This window comes from Plutella xylostella, chromosome 19 (genome assembly GCF_932276165.1).
Source record: "Plutella xylostella chromosome 19, ilPluXylo3.1, whole genome shotgun sequence".
NCBI classification, from domain to species: Eukaryota; Metazoa; Arthropoda; class Insecta; order Lepidoptera; family Plutellidae; genus Plutella; species Plutella xylostella.
This window is the reverse complement of record NC_063999.1, coordinates 5,580,368-5,601,318: the sequence shown is the minus strand read 5'-3', so window position 1 is coordinate 5,601,318 and position 20,951 is coordinate 5,580,368. Positions and strand designations below refer to the sequence as shown.

At 38.2% G+C, this 20,951-nt stretch overlaps 2 protein-coding genes across 2 annotated transcripts; one reads left to right on the top strand and one right to left on the bottom strand.

Moving 5' to 3' along the window:
* The first annotated feature begins 868 nt into the window (after positions 1-868).
* On the top strand, positions 869-15,911 carry LOC105388029 (UDP-glucose 4-epimerase). Its single transcript, XM_048627668.1, has 8 exons — positions 869-1,155; positions 3,903-4,159; positions 5,141-5,254; positions 6,554-6,730; positions 12,224-12,404; positions 13,298-13,386; positions 13,769-13,961; positions 15,748-15,911. The coding sequence occupies exons 1-8, from the start codon at positions 1,131-1,133 to the stop codon at positions 15,834-15,836; spliced, it is 1,125 nt and encodes a 374-aa protein (XP_048483625.1). The 5' UTR covers positions 869-1,130; the 3' UTR covers positions 15,837-15,911.
* Positions 15,912-16,034: 123 nt separating this feature from the next.
* Positions 16,035-18,061, bottom strand: LOC105388030 (N(6)-adenine-specific methyltransferase METTL4). The gene is made up of 5 exons (XM_011558863.3): positions 17,757-18,061; positions 17,392-17,633; positions 17,112-17,240; positions 16,690-17,027; positions 16,035-16,366 (listed from the first exon to the last, which is right to left on the bottom strand). Exons 1-5 carry the CDS (start codon positions 17,958-17,960, stop codon positions 16,227-16,229), a joined length of 1,053 nt encoding a protein of 350 aa, XP_011557165.3. The 5' UTR covers positions 17,961-18,061; the 3' UTR covers positions 16,035-16,226.
* Positions 18,062-20,951: the final 2,890 nt, after the last annotated feature.

The following is a 20,951-nucleotide window of genomic DNA, read 5'->3' as shown; positions in this document are numbered from 1 at the left end:
CAGTCTGTCCTTCTGTTGCATGTTTATCTGCGAAGTTCGCACATTATGAACGGGAACTTTTACCGTTTGCAGCTTTTGTATCGTCGTTGTAAAATTTAATCTATAAAATCTCAATCGTTACTATCTGTTTCCGTTTTAACGATAGCTCTAAAGTTTTGAACGATTTTGTTGCTTTAGCCGACTATATAAAGCAGAAAGGAGGGTTAAGTGTTTGACGTATTATGAATAAGTAAATAGTAACTAAATAAATTGCATAAGATTCTGATAGTTTATTCAATATGAATACTAATTGCGGATTAAATGTATAAAATAGGGCTAAAAAAAGGCTGTGAGACTGTGAGTGTTTTCTGAGTAAAGGCTTACAAGGATATACTTTTAATTTCATTTTCCTAAAAGTTTGTTTTTAACTTGGTTTTTATTGATAGGCAATTTTTGTTCAGTAAAAATCTTCTTTCATGAAAACAATTTGGCTGAAATCCCAGGAAATCCCATTTAATTGGATACCTACAAAATTATTACAGAAAGGTATGTAGCTATTGATTTTTATGAAAAGGGTAGGTAAATATTAATTTAATTTTTTACACTACTCCATGGTTACACATAGGTACGCTAGTGACAGTCGACGGAAAGCTCGCTAATAAAATTCATCCAGAAGATTTCCAATTAAAAAGAAAAAACGAATTTCCAGACACTGTTTTTCTACTTGCTACCTTTGCAACATCCTATAATTAACGAAATATTCCGTCTACTACACAATTTCTATCTAACGCGATAATTATGATAACAAATCTCACTTTATCGACCGCCGATCAACAGATAAGTACCTAATCTAACAGACTTGGTCGAACATTCAAAGCCTAATCAAAACCAGTTGGTATACATGTCTACCGCGCGGTCGTACGGTGGCCCGCGTAACTGTAAACTCGCCTCATTGTCAAGTTCGCGTGCGCCGGCGCAGTCCACAGATGATCGCTTCGCCGCAGTCACCAGTCACCGCTACTCGGATAGATGCGCGCGCATACCGCCGGCCGAACCACGCGTCGCCCTCCAAACTCAAACTCAAACATTCCAAACTGGAACGAACTAGTTTCTTAAATTCTTTTTAAATTTTGAAGTGTTAGTGGCCATTCATGGGAATCCACGGCAGATCGAACGGTAAGTTTGTGATGATTGAATAGAAACTTTTTGCTGTTTCTCCGAGTGATAGAAAGAGAAAACTGTGACTGTTATCAGGGAAAACAGTTAATTCTAAAGTAGGTGTTATTCATTTTGGTGACGGAAAATAAATCAGTAAAATGATCAATGGCCTTGTTCACTAAGTTGGAATAAGTGTCCAGTTAACTTAGTAGACTTGGTACAGACAAAAATAATTTTCAATCAATGAATAGCGATAAACATACAATAAGTTACTACTTAAATGCAAGGAGATTCAACAAATTTTACAAAAGTTTTGTCGGACCTTTATTCACATATTGCGAAACCAACACTAACTATTCATTAAGTCACAATGTAATCTAATAATGATACATTTTAAATTAATTAATGATATCGCACTTAACTTCAAATACAAAATAACTTAACTAATTGCTCAAGTTTATGGTAAAATAACTACATTACTAAATCAAAGAATGATGACTTGATGATGCTTGATGGCTGCAGCCACAACCTTGAGACATAATTATAATTCCTTTTCTAAGAATAAGAGGGACCAACATCCTTGAACATATGTAGAATGAATAAAATACTTATGCTCTTGAAAGGATGTGTTATGGTTGTGCCTTATATATTCTTTATAATTAATGTACTATATAATAATAAATGGCTTATTTTAAACTAGTTATATACTACTAGATACTATACATACGGCAGATATTCGTTTTTGAAATTCTAATCAATTTAAGTTATGCTAGATAAATATCTCTACATTTTCCAATAAATTTATGATTATCATAGCAAATGTAAATTTACTTAAATGCCTTTTTAGTCCTAACTACTACGTCTACGTACCTAAGGTTTTAAAAAAGCTCAATTAGAAATAACTTTGATGATGAGACTTCAAAGAAAAACTAAAACTTAACCGGCACGAAAGCAAAAGGATAATAAGCGCAGAGGATGGTCTTGTACAGTAGGAGCAACTAATGGATTTAGATATTTAATTTAGCGCTGTATAACATTAATATCTAAACTTTTTTCGTTACATTTGATGTCCAATATCAGATTTTTTTAAATAAGTAGGGATACGTAAGTTATTGTGCTTTAAAGTTTCCTCAGGTGCCTTTAAGCTGATGAAAAGTTACTAGTGGCCCGAGTCTACACCACTGCAGTTAATTTTGTAACAGTGTCATACATTTGCTTATACATTATGTATACAATATTATGTATCTTATCCAGACATAATTCATACATATTTACAATGAAAACCATGCATAGTTGGGGTACCAACTATAGTAGTATTTTTCGTACCTAGTTTGCTCCTACGTAAGTCGTAAAATCTGGCTTTGCTATTCAAACAATGGGAGGAAAACATAAGGGAAACAGTCAGATCCCTCCGCGTACCTCCGCCGAACCTACCTAGTTTAGTTTAAAATTCCCTTGAATATATGACCTGCAAAGGCTCCAGCTGAAAACCAGCGCTATAATCCTTGGATTATAGCACATGCTGAGTCTGGAGTCCTTTTCGACACTACGCAGCAACTTGTATTTTTACTATTTGGGTATTTTATGTTTACTTGTTTTTATTTTTTATATAATTTTAAAAGTACACGTTAATACTAACCTAAAACTAAATATTTTCTAAATTTTAATTACTAATAGTAGATTAGGTTTAGATTAAGTGTTTAATTGTAATGTGTGTTGATAATGTTGCTGTTTATGTGTTGAATAAATGTTTTCTATTCTATTCTATTCTATATTTATTAAATACTTAATTGCACACCTATACCATCTAAGTATACAAAAGGCAGACTTAATGCTAAAAACCTTTTCTACCAGCCAACCTACAGGAGGTAAGGAAAACTATACGATCAGCTTTCATATTTATAAACCGCTATGCATTGCAACGTACACTTGTATCACACCCGAGTCCGCGTTGTTCTATGCTTTTATCAAACTAACAAACCATCAATTTGTTAGTTAAATGAGTAGGTATCCTTACGGTGTGCGAGTTTGACAAGGTTCAAAAGTGTAGCTACATAAGGAGCTGACTGTACCTTGTAATAACCCTGTCGTAACTCCGCGCCCGCAGCCACCAGCATCAGCTAGGGTATTATTATTAGTGCAGGGGACGATGAACCTTTGCATAAACACCGGGAAAAAATGAGTTTATGCATCGCAATCTATACGTACCATGATCTCATGATCTGGTTTGACTGAGGTGGTGACTCTATAATGCTGGGTAATTTATGTAGGTACTATACTCTACATTATGCTACTATTTATATGTTCTTTAAGATAGATAGATAATGCGACAAGAAAATTGGTCAAGTTACGTGAATCGAAGTGTACCTTTAACTACTAATCATGATCATGAATTCTATATTGATTATTCATTAATTAAATTTCGTGCGACTCGTGCGTAAAGTGGCCATGATTACCTATATGTACTATACCGGAATTCCTTAATTTTATCAGAAGTCTTATTGAATACCATAATACGAAATTTTATAGGTGGTTTTAGTGCATGCCCATTTTACAGCTATCTTAAACTAGTTAACTCTTAATATGCTAACTTTTTGATGTACCTGCTGGTATAAGAAAGAAATGAAACGTTTACAAAATATCTGAACTTGCTTTTCTTCAATGAATTTCCCTTTATTCCAGTTTTCCAACAGCTAACTCTTATCATGGCCACCAAAAAAACTTAGCTAAAGCTTATTTCCTAACTTACTCCTTGTTCTTCGCAGGCCACATCGAGGGCGCAATGCCGCGTTTCAAAACCATTCTCGTAACTGGTGGGGCCGGCTACATCGGCAGCCACTGCGTCGTCGACTTGCTACAGAACGGACACGAGGTGGTCGCCATAGATAACTTCGCGAACGCAGTCGGCGACGACGACGGGTCGCCGGCGTTGAGGAAAGTGGAAGAGATCACGGGAAAGAAGGTCACGTTCTACAGAGCTGACCTGCTGGACAAGCCGCAGATTAATGACATTTTTGATAAGGTAAGGATGTGAATTTGTGGATATACCAAGCCAGGTTTATACCTATCTTCTAGCTAGGTACGCGTTGGGGAGCTTAATGCCACCTAATATAAAGGAGTACCTACCTATCTATGGAACAACCAATAACCATTGGGATGCCTAATACATATAGACGACTTCTCGAGTGCATTCCCGAAACTTTCGATAGGGTTCAGCTGGAGCTGGACCGATGACAGAGTGTTATGGCGCTTCTTGGAAGAGGCCGATGGTGGACAGTGGATGATTGTGGTGATGACGGGTGATGAAGCAATAATCTACCACGAGTACCTAGGTACTTAGGTAGATACAAAAAATATAACAACTTGATATACTTACCTACGCTGAGATTGCTCATCTTCCTACACTTCAAAGATTTGTTATTGCACGGACTGACTTTTATTAGCATTAATCTAGGTACTTCGCCAAATCTATTGGTTTACGTAATGGAGGTAGGTATCTACATATTACTTAATTAGAGGCCTAAAATAGATCGATTTCTTATGAATAAATATTAGTCATCGGTTATTTCTGGAAAACTATCATTAATCACGATAATATGTAGCGTGATAATTTGGGTTTTCCCTTTTCCTACTAACTGTGCTAATTACTTACATAACCATAACCATGTAATAATTTAGGGCATTTCACCACAAAAACTACGGTTTTACACACAGATATGCGTTTTTGACTAAACGAACTTACCTGGTTACCTGTAAGTGAAGTATAGTTGTTATGGGATCAAGTTCCACCGAGACAAACGTTATCAGGGAGCTATCTCGACACTGGAGCTTATCGTCTTACCCCCCAAATATAGCAGGGAGGGCCATCAAGGCGGAAGCTTTCTTTTGCGTTGGCTCTCGAAGCCGCGACATGCGACCGAACGGCAAAACTTTTACCACGTCTTATCATTCCCGTCTTGCGCCCCGCGCTAGCCCCGCTAATTTTCCTCACATAAATTTCCAGCATTCTGTGGAGTGCGTGGTGCACTTCGCGGCGCTGAAGGCGGTGGGCGAGTCCATGGCGCAGCCGCTGCTCTACTACCAGAACAACGTGCTCGGCATGCTCAACCTGCTTGAGGTAAATACAATATACGTCAACTCTCAATTTACTTACCTACTTATACAGGGTGTTGCAAAAAGGGTATACTAAGCCGAAACCTATACGTGTGCAGCATGTTATATCTAAGCCCTAGGCTTCGGCTTAGTAGGTAACCCTTTTTGCAACACTCTGTATGTATACAGTTTAACACCAAAATTAATGCTCTATCCAACGTCTTCTCTCCGTCCATCCAAAGGTTTTCTGGAAAAGATCGTTCTTAGCGATAAGACCGCCATTTGTACATTTTGTTAAATTAAGTTTCATCTAACTATAATGTTTAGATACGTTGTTATGGATGTTAGTTTATTCATTCTGGGGCAATATAGGAGAGATGATGACGGGCCACTATAAGAAAGAGGTCAGATTTATTTTCTACAGACAATACGAGATTCTATCTGAAAATTGATAACGTAATTAAGTACTTAATACTTACTTAACAACGTGATAACCATTACGAATAAAATTCTACCTAGGTTAAAATAGTTATATACCATCTTATATACATAAGTATAACTATCGATATCCAAACTTGCTAAAACACTTTCACAAAAAGTTCATTAATCTAACATCGATGTTACGTTTGTATTTAATATTTGATGGCATTGAGTATTATTTATAGCTTTGAACCGTGTCGCATCCAATCTCTAATGAACCTTGAATGTTGTCCTTTCTGGCAATTAAATGTTTTGTGTAAAAATTATCAATCACTTACATCTATCACGATGACAATGGTGTAGCTGCAGACGCAATAGTCCTTACTCCAGCGCACATCATTACCAACGAGTACCAATCAATCTAAGGACAGCATGAGTGGCCAATAGTAAAGATAGGCTACAATTTCCCGGCGACAGCAACCCATTGGTACGTAAGACACAATAGATTTTTTTATTGTGTCTGCTACCGCTTCACAGGTTCGTTAACACGATTTACCATAAATACATCGCTGTGATTGGCGGAACGCACATTAAACGAGTTTACCGACGCCGATAACAGAGCCGTGCCGCGGTCGCAGATTCCCCGGAATGTGTCTCTTGAAAACATCTGACAGTCGAGTTGTCCACTTACACTTCAACTCTCTCAGCTCAACCTTGTTTGTGGGGGTCCACCAACCCGCACTAGGCCTGCGTGGTGGACTAGGCCTAAAACCCTTCCTTTTTTGGAAGGAGACCCGTGCCCCAGCAGTGGGGATGTGATGAGTCGTGATTACAGTGATGAGTGTCTTATAAAAGTGCCTTTTTACCAACCCTACAAAACTCTAACCACAACTCCCAACCGCAGGTGATGCGCTCCCACGGCTGCTTCCAGCTGGTGTTCTCCTCCTCCTGCACGGTGTACGGGGAGCCCGAGCGTCTGCCCATCACCGAGGAGCACCCGACGGGGAAGATAACGAATGTGTATGGACGGACCAAGTACTTCATAGAGGAGATGCTGAAGGACTTGAGTGTGGCTGATGAGGTAGGTTGTGAATACCTAATAGTAGGTACACTCACGAGCCAGAGTTTCAGTGAACAGCAATGGCAAGTGGAACTTTTTCATTGCTCGCGAGTGCACTGGTGGAAATTTAATAAATTGTGGGCGGTGAAAAACGGCCTTACTCCCTGGCCACAGCCAGTATTGCGGCGCGGCGAGCGGCGCGGCTAGCGGTGAGCGCCGAAAACAAACGCTAGACAACGTACGAAGTATGCCACAGCTAGCCGCGGCGCGAAATGCGGCGCGGCTAGCGGCGCGGGTTGACTGGCGCGGTGCGCGGCGGCGGCGGGCGGCGCGGTGTGCGAGCGAAACGGGAACACCCAAATATTCCGAAAAACTTTTTTCCGAATTTGATAACCCCGAATATGTAATTTACGAAATATTGCAATACCGATTTTTTTAAATACCGAATTATAATAATCACGAAAATTATAATTTCGAATATTATAATCACGAATATTGTTATTACGATTGTTAAATATCCGAATGTTAAAAAATACGATTACTTTAATATACGAAAAATAAAATACCGATTTATTATAATCACGAAAAAGTCAAATCCCGATCGGAAATATGATAATTCGTGATTTTGACAAATAAACATAAATGTCTTTAAAACTTTAGAACCAAAACCAAAAGATAGGTGCGACGACGAGCAAAGCGAGGAGGAGCGTGTTAGGTGCACATAGATATCGAAAAACAAAGCGGAGCGCAGCGAAGCGGAGCGGAGCGTTTCAAATATAGAGCAAAACAATGGCTAGGATTTTTATGGTGTTTAAACTTAAAAACCTTAGGACCTAAACCTAAAGATAGGTGCGACGACGAGCAAAGCGAGGAGGAGCGTGTTAGGTGCACATAGATATCGAAAAACAAAGCGGAGCGCAGCGAAGCGGAGCGGAGCGTTTCACATAATATAGCTTATAAAATATTGTTTTTATACGCATTATGCTGCATTATTCATATAACCATTTCTTGTTAACTAAGAAACATTCGGGAATTTGTATTTTCGGAATATTAAAATTTCGGGATTCGTAATTTTAACAATTCGATATAATAAAAAATCGTACATTTGAAACATCGAAATAATAATATTCGGAAAATTGACTTTCGTCATTTTAATAAATGTGTTGTTTGAAATTTCGTTTATAAACTATTCGTGATTTTCGTTATTCGGAAACTTAAAATTCGGGATTGTGAATTATTCGGAACTATGAAATTCGAAATTTTAAAAATCGTTATTTTCATATTCGTAAAAAAGTAATTCGGAATTATGTAGTGTACCCGAGCGAAACAAATGTAGGGGAAAAGGGGTAGTAACTGGCCACTTAAGCACCTTGGCCACTTTACGTGTGTGCTCCATCTAAATGCATGATCTGATTTAGGTGATTTATATATCGAATGATTCACTAGATCCTGTTGATTGATTTTTTTATCAATTTAACAATCAATAAGAACTATTTATTTAAATATCTTTATTTAAATGAAAAGTATCACTTTTGTGTAGTAACTGGCCGTAAATTTTAGTAACTGGCCCTCTTATTTTGCAGTAACTGGCCACCTAATATAATTAACTAAAATGACAAGTTTTAACCTTATTACATTATAAAAAACCTATTACAATTAATGTGTTATGACGTAGTTAATGTGTTAACACTTAATAATGAGAAATATCTAATATTTCTTAACAAATAAACAGTTCATTATCATCATCACGTCCCCACCTGCTGGGGCACGGGTTTCCTTCCAATGAAGGAAGGATTTTCTAACAAAATTTAATATAAAAACAAAAATACTTCTACAATTCAATACTCCTTCAATGTAATTAGTGTAACAACGTCACAATTCACATATTATTGTGACAAAAAATAAGTTTCTTATCTATAAATCATCACAAATCTTTATTAACAATCATATTGAATTATTTCAATTTATATTAAGTCAAATCCTTAAATCTTAGCCTCTTCTTGAACTAATTTTAAAAGATTGTATAATATACAACTTGCTACATACAACGCACAGACACTGAGAGAGGACGAGAAGATGGTGTAACACGAGGTAGAGCTGGGCAAAAAAATAAGGACATCTTAGGGCTATCGGAGAGCGGTGGTAGCTCAGTCGGGTAAGCGCCCGCTTTTCACGCCAGAGATGCGGGTTCGAACCGGGGTGCTGACATGTACCAATCAGTTCTTTTAACTTAAGTACAATGTATACCATCACTCTTACGGTGAAGGTTAGCATCGTGAGGAAACCTGCATGTCTAGATTTTGCACATCTAGATATGTGAACCCACCAACCCGCAGTGGAATGCCAGCATGGTGGGAAATGGTCCAAGCTTACAAAGACAGTTTAGACCTTGGGGTTATGCACAAAGGTTCCATTCGAGAGAGCCAGGTGCAGGCACTGACACCCCCACACAGAATATAATAGAATAGGGCTATCGAAAATCCTTAGAGAGGGACACGATGACCCTGAAGTCTGGCCACATGCTCTACCATCGGGAGGGTAACCAACTGTCCCAAGGTGGCGTAGGATTTCTTGTCAACAAGATCCTTGTCAACAAGTTAGTGGAGATCAGTAGTGTGTCGAATCGGGTAGCGTACCTTGTACTTAAACTAACCGAGAGGGATTCCTTGAAGGTCGTACAGGTATATGCACCAACCTCGACACACTCTGACACAGAAGTCGAAGCAGTATAGTTACGAAGATATATCTAGGGCTATCAAGTGTACTGCTAAGACCCAATACACCATTGTGATGGGGGACTTCAACGCCAAAGTGGGAGTAAAAGAATGCAAAGAATTGAGGGTAGGACCCCATGGCTTTAGTAGCAGAAATCGGAGAGGGCAAATTCTTGTTGACTTCCTCGTATGAGACAGACCAGAATGGGCTGTACTTGATGAATTGAGAAACATCCCCGGAGGAAGTGAACATGGTCAAGCCCCGATGATGTAGGACGAAAAATTAAATCGACTTCATTATTACTGACAAGCGGCACATATCCAGAGATGCCTCAGTGATTTACACAATATGATTTATACATTTTAAACTGGGAGTGATCACCGACTTCTTGGAGGCACTCTGAATATCAACTTCAAGCTGGAGAGAAGACTGATGAAGCAGGCCCTTCGTCCCACGCTGCACCAAATTGAAGTAAGCATGGCAACACCAGCTTCCAAAGAGAACAACAGAGCCGATTCGAATCGCTGCTAACCACTACGGATATTGACGAGGATACAGTCCAAATAGTGAAGGCTGCTGTGGGCTGGGCCACCATTATCTTGAAGAGATTTTTAGCATATATCCTGAAACATAAAATAGTTCTCAGTAACTGGCCATGTAGTAACTGGCCACTAGAATACCTATGCCAGTTACTACTAAATATTGAACGATTTTTACAAAATTTTTACCACAGAAAATGCTATTTAAAACCAAGGTAATAAGCTGTATTTTAAGTTAATTTACTTGCAAGTAGCAAATTGGGGTAACAGGCATAGGGGGGCCAGTTACTAAAAATACTATAAAACTGAAACCAGTAACTGGCCAAGTCGAAAAATGCAATAAAAAATCAAATTAAGGATTAAATCAGTACAAATTATAATTGCTTAACTCAAAATCTATCGTTCAGAAGCTGGGGACAAAAAATATCGCCTCTCGAAATAATGTCTTCGCTTAACGTTTTCTTAGCGCACAACCATTTTAACAGACGTACTGTCGCCGACTGTCAGAAAATTGCGGGTATTTTGAAGACCAATCCTTCAAGCGGAATGATTGTGAACTAAAATGAACGACAACTTACTAGTGGTTAGTGTCAAGCTGTAACAGATGGCGTGCTGTCATCGTATTTCTTATTTTAGGCGAATAAAAAGCCGTGTGGCCAGTTATTGGGGGTGGCCAATTTCACCAACGTTTACCCTACTAGAGAGTATCGAGGCGGCCACAGCTCAAAGCGGCGCGCGCGGCGGCATCAAGTGGACGGACTAGCCAACGCGCGACCAAAACAAATAATTTTGTTTTTGAGCTGTGGCATACCACCGCAATCCGCACCGCCCGCCGCCCCTCACGCCGCACCTCATCCCGCACCGCTGAAAGCTGTGGCCACGGCCTTGCGACTTAAATAGGTGCTAAATGTGTAGTATGTAGGTATAAATTTCTGTTATTTTATAACCGTCAGTTAGTATTTAAAATGCTAATTAAATTCTTTAGCTAAAGTAAAAATAAACTTATTTTAGTAGTTAAATTATTCTAGTATTTAAAAACCCACCTGTTCGTAGTATAATAAACAGGTTTTCTTTCGCAAATGATTATAAATTTCATGAATGATCTGGAGTTCAAGGTTTAATTTATTAAATTCCTAATAAAATAGGCTAACTTTGACCTTTTCCAATTAAATAACCAATCAGTCGATGATAATGAAAATATAATTGTTAATAATGATAATTAACAAATTAATGTCATTCTGTGTAATCTAACTACATATTACATTTGTGAATATTAATGGGATCTACCCTAACTATTTGTTGTTTTCTTCAAGGGTCTCAAGAGTCTGAACCAATACCACCATAGTACTCGTACCTACCTATTCTTCGTTAATTCAGTTAAAAACTTCGCTTCATTTTCCCATATTTGTCTCTAAACTTTGGTGCCGTAAAATTAAACTTCGTTAAAATAGGGAAATAACTTCATGCTTTCTTGATAATTTAATTAGTAAGTACATAAAATAATCCTTACAAGTAATCATAATATTCTGCTGCCTATAGGTCAAAAGCAAGTTAAATAACTATCGTAATCGAATCGGAAGAAATCACAGCTAATGGAAAATTATGTCCCCTCAGGCTTTCGGTATCCTAATCCAGACCCCATGCACGAATCACCGTTTAAAATCACTGTTTACTCGACGACAAGATGTTTGCGTAATCCCATTTATCAAGCTACGCGTAAGCTTAATTATAATCATAATCTTCCCATAATGAAGAGTCCTGGAGTGGAGACCAAGGGCTATAGTATGGGGCGCATTTAAGACGTGACAAGAGTTTTGCATAGCGCTCACTCACATCGCACAGCCTCAAGAGCGAGCAAGACGGAGAACTTTTGTCACGTCTTAATAGCATCCCGTGCTACAGGGCCAAGTGAAGGCAAATGAACCTTAGTGGGCCCTCGGGCCCACTGGAGCTTCGGTCTTAGGGCTCGAACACATAAACACGATACAACGTCGCGTCGTAGAAATGTCTCCATCCCACTTTCAAGGGTTCAATGGTAGAGAGCGAGAGAGTGGCACGGGGCGATGTCGTATCGTGTTTATTTATGTGTGGGAGACCTTAGACAGTTAACCGGTAGTGGCTGGTTGAAGAAGGCCCAGGACATAGTGTAATTTAATATTTGCGGTGACCAATAAAGATTCTATTCTATTCTATGTCCAGCAGTGAATGAATACCTACGGACTTACGATGATAATAATAACCATGTGTTTCCTATCCCCAGCGCTGGAACATCATCTCGCTCCGCTACTTCAACCCGGTGGGCGCGCACCCGTCCGGCCTCATCGGCGAGGACCCCACCAAGGAGTTCACCAACCTCATGCCCTTCATGGCGCAGGTGGCGCTGGGCAAGAAGCCCGTGCTCACGGTGTTCGGGAACGACTACAACACTCCGGATGGGACGGGTTAGTTGAAAAAAGGGGTGTTATATGGTTAAAGTGTTTGTGTATCAGTCTGTGGTAGCGTAGCTTCCAAAGGGCCGAACCGATTGTCGTTATTTATTTTCAGTCTTAGATAGAGTTTAACGAAAGTGATAACTGTCGAAAGTAATAAACAATATTTGCTCTACAATAACAGGATTATTTTAAAATACCTAAGGTTTGATGGTAGCATATTTTCCGGAGATTTAAGCTTATATTTTCACAAACACTCTCAGTAAAATATAAACTCATATTAAATGCAACATAATGTACTCTATCTAAGCTAAGCTCTCAGTACGCATTTACTGTTGGAAAGGAACTGTTTCCATGAATTTGTACTCCGTTCTATTCATTGCTCTCTCGAGTGGCAGCTTAATCCTTATATCAGCTGGAATACCAGACTTAGTTTGGGAAAATCCGCGGTACAGAAATATTATGAGGGTATACCTACACGTCTGATCTGATCATAAATATGGCCACAGTATTTTTCTTTAACAGTTTGGTGTTTATAATATTATTATGATTGTAGTCGTAGGTAACTACCTAGTTCTTTAGATACCTTTTGCAACCACTTGTTACTATTTACTGTAGCTATGGACGCCGCAAATTGCGTAGCGTGAGCGCAAAACAAGCAAACTGTGAGCACTCGCCATACTATCATCGTCAATCTATCCATCTAAACTGGTACGCTGCTAACTCAGTGGACGGCAAACAGTTTGCCTACTAGGATCGCAACAGTGTACCGATTGGTAATTTGAGCAGCGCCCCTGACGGTAGAGTTAGAAACTAATAAAACGCATACTGACTCCGTGGAACCACCTCTCAAAGAGAGAGATATCAATCTCTGTCTACTCTAACATAAATCTGTTGGTTTGCAGGAGTGAGGGACTACATCCACGTGATGGACCTGGCCAGCGGACACGTCGCCGCGCTCAACTTGCTCAGCGCTAACCATGTTGGACTCAAGGTATATTTCAATACGACCAGTTATTTTTGCATACCACCATAAAGAAAATTTCTATAACTACGTGAAGGTGAACAGCTAGACATATTTTTTATGTATTTAGGGCGCATGAAAGCAACCTAGTCGATCACCTTCCTTACCTCCCTATGTACATAGATTCAGAGCACTCGGGGCAGTGGGCAGTCACTGACGCTATTCTGACTGCCCCAACTTTTCACCACGGTGACAAACCCTAGGCCCTAGCCCATTTGGACGAAGAAGATGAATTTAGTGATTCAACGCACATAACCATAATTAAAATGATCCTTAGTTATTTTTACGCGCATTCATAATTTCAATCAAACTTTAAGGTTTCAAACATTAAAAGCTCACTCCACCCTTCCAGGTATACAACCTGGGCACAGGCAAAGGCGTGTCAGTAAAACAACTAGTGGACGTGTTCGAGCGAGTGACCGGCACGCGCATACCGCTGCAGTACGAGGCGCGGCGGCTGGGGGACATCACCGCCATGTGGGCCGACGCCTCGCTTGCACGGACGGAGCTGGGGTGGACCACTACACGCAGTGTTGAGGAGATGTGTGAGTAGTTGATGTAGATAGTAGGCTAGTGTCAGTGACGCAGCTATCTATACTCTGTCCATCTTATTAATGGTTTTTGACAGTCGAAATCCCATACATATTTGATGACTGCAAACGAAAACCAATTTTACTTACCAGACATAAGCTAACGTCAAAAACCATTAAGATGAACAGAGTATAGTGTCAGTGAAGCAGCTAGCGGCACCCGCATGCCGCTGCAGTACGAGGCGCGCCGGCTGGGGGACATCACCGCCATGTGGGCCGACGCCTCGCTGGCTAGGACGGAGCTGGGGTGGACCACTACACGCAGTGTGGAGGAGATGTGTGAGTCGTTGATGTAGACAGTAGGCTAGTGTCAGTGAAACAGCTAGTGTAAGAGCAGCTAGAGGACGACATCATGACTGTGCAAGCGCAGCTGGAAAACTAATAGATACATTGTTGAGGAGATGTGTGAGTAGTTCATAAATACAGTAGGCAAGAATAAAAAGCTCATATCACCACTAGATAGGAGACCTATTGAGAAGATATGCATTGTGCACCATAGGCATCCACCGACTGACAAACGATTTGACTGGCTTGTCCTGCACAGCGGTGACCAATCCTAGTTTACTCTAGTGTTTTCCACCGATACGCTAAGATCAATAACGCCATCCAGCTGTAATCCTCTTATTTTATATCACCCGTGAAACAACGCGGACTCGTTACCTAATAAAAAAGGCACATAACATTTTTTGATAGGTATAGCTTGGTGAGAATTATAGCTGGAGCCTCCAGGATTACGTAGCATGATGCGATTCCACTGATTGGCTGTCATTGTCAGAGAGTGCTTAGATCACATATTATGTCCACATACTGCAACTAGCATTCGAGCAGTCACTCTATCCGTGCTTACTTTTGTAGTGTAACCCCTGATAGGTATACACGAAGAAAATTATTGGGACCCGTTTCCTAGGGGTTCCGCTCATCTGGCATAATCTTTATTGACCAAAACTCATTTCGCATAACTCGTATGGTCTAAACTTTTTTGGCCGAACCATCACTTTGCCAAGACTTATGTGGCATAAGGCTCGTTTCGTCTAAAACTCTTTAGGCACAATCTTTAAACACCTAAGTTTCGTTTGCTCAAATTTATGTTCGTCTATACTTATGTATAATCTTGTTTCTCCTAATGTTATCTTAATAAATAATATATTAAGTATGTAGTAAATGTACAAATTGTGGTATTTTTCTCCTACATCCCGAAAATCACGATGTTGTATGATCAAAAAATCGAAAGTTAACGACCAATATAATTATTACAAACCCCATGAGATTGAAAGCTAAAAATAGGTGCGACGACGAGCAAAGCGAGGAGGAGCGTGTTAGGTGCACATGTTCATCAAAACCAAAGCGGAGCGCAGCGAAGCGGAGCGGAGCGTTTTGCAAACAGCGGAAACAATACAAGGCACCAGTTTGCGCTATGTAGGGAGACGCTCCGTCAAAGTTAAAGCCAAACGAATATTATTACTTTGTATAAACCTATGCCATAGCATTATTAGGCTATTCAAGATTTGGCCATACCATTATTAGGCTAAACAATGTTATGCGAAATAACTTTTTACTAAACGAGATTTATGCCATACGATTTTCGGCGTAACGAGACTTTGACCAAACGTTACTATGCAATACGAGATTAGGCAAATAAATCTTATGCCAAAAAAGGTAGAACCGTTTCCTAGACTTCTCACCACCAGCTTCCTTAGTATCATAAAGTAAAATAAATTGACGTAATGTATGTATGTTGCAGGCACTGACTTCTGGAGATGGCAGACCATGAACCCCGATGGCTATGTCAAGAAGAACAAAACCAGTGTTATTGTAAACGGCAAAAGTTAATTTCTTTGAAAGAAATCATATTATTTTAATTAGATTTTAATTTTATATTACGAAATAAATATAATTAACTTTTTTATGATCTGTGTTTTTAAATACTGTACCATACTTAACATAATTATTCAGTTCATAGAACTAGTTGCCAGTTTACAAGAGGCTTTTAACTTTTTTTTTGTGGTAGCACACTGAGTCCAGACTCACATGTTTCTGTGCCATTTCTGAAGTGATACATCAGGATTTATCGCCTTAAAGCCTTTATAAGTTCTATGTGATTCTTTATAATTATCTTCAATGTAACCTGTTTTTAACTGGTTACTATTTATCATGGCTGGCTATTAGTTTCGCCATTAGCTTTTCTTAGGTGTGTTTTTAATTTAATAAAAAAAGTTTTCATCAGCTTACTGCCTCATATATTGATAAATGTTGCCATTTTAATGGTTCAAACCCAACACTTGTGGTGTTTGGAAGGAGGTATCTTGCAAATAACTCCAATGTTTGAGGGTTCTCCTTCTTCAAGCATTGTGAAAGTAAATCTGAAAAATCAATGATAATAGAGTTAGCTACATAAGAATTATTGTACTTCAAATATAATATCTTATTACTTTCTGAAGCTCTTATGAAGTGTTAAAACTATTTCAGTTGATGCTGGTTATGGGTTGGTCAACCCAGGCTAACCTTAGCAAGTTAAATGTATGCATCATTCTATTTCTTTAATAATTATAGTTGGGTTGGATTTTGGACAAAATTATGATATTTTGTTGGATCAATAGTAAGTTTTGTAGCCCATATTTTAAATACCAAGTTGCATGATTTATAGGTACTGTTAAGATTAATTAAGAAAAAGACAAGTCCTTACCTACAATAGGTGGCTTATGAGAATGTAAGGCACTGGGCACACTAACAATCAGCTGTTTCATAGGCACTTCAACATCTCCAACTTTTCCTATCAAAATTCTCTCATAAGGTTGTTTTTGACTGCCAGCACCGAAGTCGCAAAGAGGCTGCATATCATTGGTTACTTTCAGCCAGTACCATGTAGTTACATACTCGACACCCCATGCAGGGAATATAATGTCTTTTAGTGCAGATATGTTGCTTGGAGAGTTGGTACACCACACTGCTATGAGGCAGTTGGTTTTTACCAGATCCTTCACTGAAATAGATGCTATATCCTCATTGTACATCATAGAATAACTGGAAAAAGAAAAAGGTGACAAATTAATAAGTATAGTATAAACTTTTAACCATTAGTTTTTCTTGTTAATGAACAACATTTACCTTAGCTTGTCATTAGAAGCTTTCAATCTCCGAATGTACTTATTCCACCATGGTGGGTCTGCCACCACAAAATCAAACTTATTGCCCAGCAGTTTCTTGCATTGTTCCTTAACACATCCAACATGGAACCTAAAACAAATTATTAAAATCTTATTAAGCTCAATAGTATAAGGTCAACTTATTTACTTGTATATGTATGTCATGTCATAGTAATGGTATACAATAATATGACTTAAAACATTTTATCAGAAAGACAGTAAATAATAAAATGAAAATTAACCTGGAATGCTGTGGTAGCAAAAATTTATTTCCTTTAATTTCACATTTCAGAGGATGGTCTGAATTATTTCCACCACTGATACCAGTATGGTCAAATATACTCGACTCAAATAGGTTGGTAGCCAGATCTCGCACTTCACATGCAGAGCTTATATTTAGGGTATCCAATGGACTTTTCCTTTTAATAATATCCTCAGGCAAATCTTGCATAAATCTAGTAAATGTTTCTTTAACTTCCATTGTCTGCAATATTAATTAAAAGTAAATTAGAACACTGAGACCTCTTATGATTGGAATAACATAACAGAGTCTAACATCTAACAATGTTGTAAGGTAAGGTTATAGTTAAAGGTATGTTAAACATACTTCTATAAGTAGAGGACAGCTCCCGCTAGCCCTTTTTCGCTTTCTATTTACGTCCTTGTCTTTAGATCTGATAATGCGAAACAAATTCGGTCGTAGTTGAAAGGAAACATGACCATCTTCACACGTAACTTTTGAGTACACTTTTGTTATAAAGTTATTATGATCTATTAAACAACCATATTTGTTTTTGATTAAGAGACTCATGCTTTTCTCTTTAACAATAAAAATATAGGTTTTTAAATGTATAAGAGAACAGTTTTTATTTTTAGTTTCAGTTTCATTCGTAACTAAAATTCAAAACAATAACAAAACATAAAAAAAACGTACTGTCAGTGTCAAGCTGACAAATCTGTAGACTGTCATTTTGAATTTATTTTTGATCTGTTAACAAAGGCATAGACAAATATAAGGTCCGACGCGCACCTGCGATAGCGACAGCATTCTCGTTAGGCTGATACCGCTGGTACCCCACTTGGCTATTTTAACAAATACGATACGAATAGTGAAGTGCGGTGCCAGCAATATTATATTCCTGGGATACATTGGGCAGCATGACAGCAGCATCAACATCTTGGATATTTTCAATTTTTCAAACCTTTGCGCGAACATAGCGTACCTAGATTTTGCTAAGACTTTTTATGATTGTCAGTTATTTTCTTACATTTACATACGTTTTAAAAATAAAATACCGATTGATAATGGCTTTTTAACGGATTTGTCCTAATAAATATAATAGTTCCATAACTTCCGTTTTCAGGACTTTATAGTTTTACTGTGGGTCTGTGAATTTTATCTATGTCATTAATGTCAATGTGACATTTGCAGACTTTAATTGTCAATGTCAATTGTGCTTAAATTTGTGTTGAGTTGTGTTTTGTGTTTATTTTATGATTTAAATCGAAATAATAACAGAAATGTTCATAATATTGGGACGGTTTTAACTTTAAACGAAGTACCAAGGTATCGGATTGTTCGTACAGTTTTTCGTGATAAATATCTCACAGCATTTCTATTTGGCTGACTTTATGATGACCCACATTGAAAAAGGTAATCTTTTTATAATTATTTTTACGGTTCGTTTGATTGTGTGCTTAAAAGCAAGAATTAAAGTTTGTCCGGTCTTGTTACACAATATACAAGACTATGTCCTATCACTGCAATATTTTAACAAATAAGCATAAAAAATATCACCCAAATCAATGAAGAAATTGAACATTATTTTGATCAAAATATATTTTATGAATCGGAAATGAAAAAAATAGGTGTGATTCTGTTAAGAAAAATCATGCTAAGAATAATTTGGAAGTTTTAGTATTTTATTTTAAATATTTAGTATAAGTTTGGATACAATCTAAAATTCTAAATTAACTATTAAATTTTAACAATATAATAAGTAATCCAGATAATTATATCCAGTAGTGAAAAAGAGTGTTATAAACTCACAACTTTTTGACCATTAAATAATATTTAATTATACAACTACCACTTAAAATGATCTACTACTTAAAATGATATTTTGTGCATTTTGACCTTCTTCAACTGATATGACATGATCATCATCATACCATTGTGAAAAACTGTAGTTCAGCTCTAATGTTTTTAACAGACATGCTAAGAAGAAGATCAACATAGGTTGAAAAACATACATACAGAAAAATTGAAAACCTCCTCCATTTTTCGAAGTTGATTAAAAAGATAGCACAAACATATTCATTTCTGTATAATCAAATTGTTTTTTTTTTTTAAATATTAAACCATTTTTTTCCTTACCACTATTATTATTATTAAAATAAATCTAGAAAACAGATCAAGAGACAAAAAAAAAATAGAAAAAAGAGTTGGTTATGCCATGTGAACATTTTCATGTGTTGTTAGAACAATAACAACAACATTAATAAATAAATAAATAAATATGTGGGGACATCTCACACACGGCCATCCGACCCCAAGCTAGGCAGAACCTGTGTTATGGGTGTCGGACAGCTGATATATCTACACAAATACATAGATAGATAGATACTAAATATAAATATCATCACCCAAGACCCGAGAACAAACATCTGTGTTTAAACAAATATCTGCCCCAGCCGGGAATCGAACCCGGGACCTTCGGCTCAGTAGTCAGGGTCACTAACCACTACGCCATTCGGTCGTCGATCGGTCACATTACTACCTAGCTGTCGCCTGCAAGCTCTGTTTCACCTTTAAAGTTTTCTCGTGGGAATTCCAGGCTAACTTGCATATATTTTAATCCAGGGTGTCAGTCCTACATACTAATTCCCATCAAAATTTATTCAGCCGTTTACCCATGCAAGAGTAAGGATTACATATATAAACTCTTCCTATTAATTAGTACCTACATTGTACCCTATCTCTGTCACTTTAAGTCTATCCATACAAAGGTTACCTGGAAAAGATCACTATTTAAGCGATAAGTACCACCTTTTATACCCTAAGTAAGTTGCAATATAAAATTGGTTGCTTTTCTATCTATCAAAAGTCAAAATTTTGATTGGGTAATAGTAATAATGCACCTAAGCAACAGGCCCTTCAACAAACGTTATAATATACTTGTACCAGTACTGTGCAGGCAGGACCTACAGAATAATTATGAAGGTAACATTGCATAAAAAAAAATAAGCACGTAATACTTCTGAATTCCTAAAAATATGGTAAAATATACCTACCTAGGTATTTATAAAAAAACTTCAACCAACAAAATATTATTCATCTCAAAATCGACCATCGAGAATTCTATAGTTACCTATATATTATGTAGGTATTTACATTTACTTAGTAAGTGTACACTCGCTAAATAGGTGCCAAGGATCTTCCATTACCGTCAGTAATGCAATCAATCAAGAATACGGGCACAATTTCATTGACGGAGGCATGGACCGGTCGCAGTGGGGATCGCAACCTATATTGATTAAGGGTGGCGCTGCGCGAGTGTGCGTGAGCCCACCCCTCACACGGACAGGGGCTGTGTGTGTGTGCGTGCGGCGCCGAGCCCATGTGCCACAGCCGGGGCGTACTGCGGCCGCGACGTACCACCGGCTACAATAAACACGCTAGTACCGAAACCTAAATCAATAATATCGCTAACCACATCACCTTATTCGCAAACCGTGGTTAGGGAGAGCTAGAACACTGGCCCCGGCGGAAAACCGCCCGCCGCTACTCGACAGCCGGACG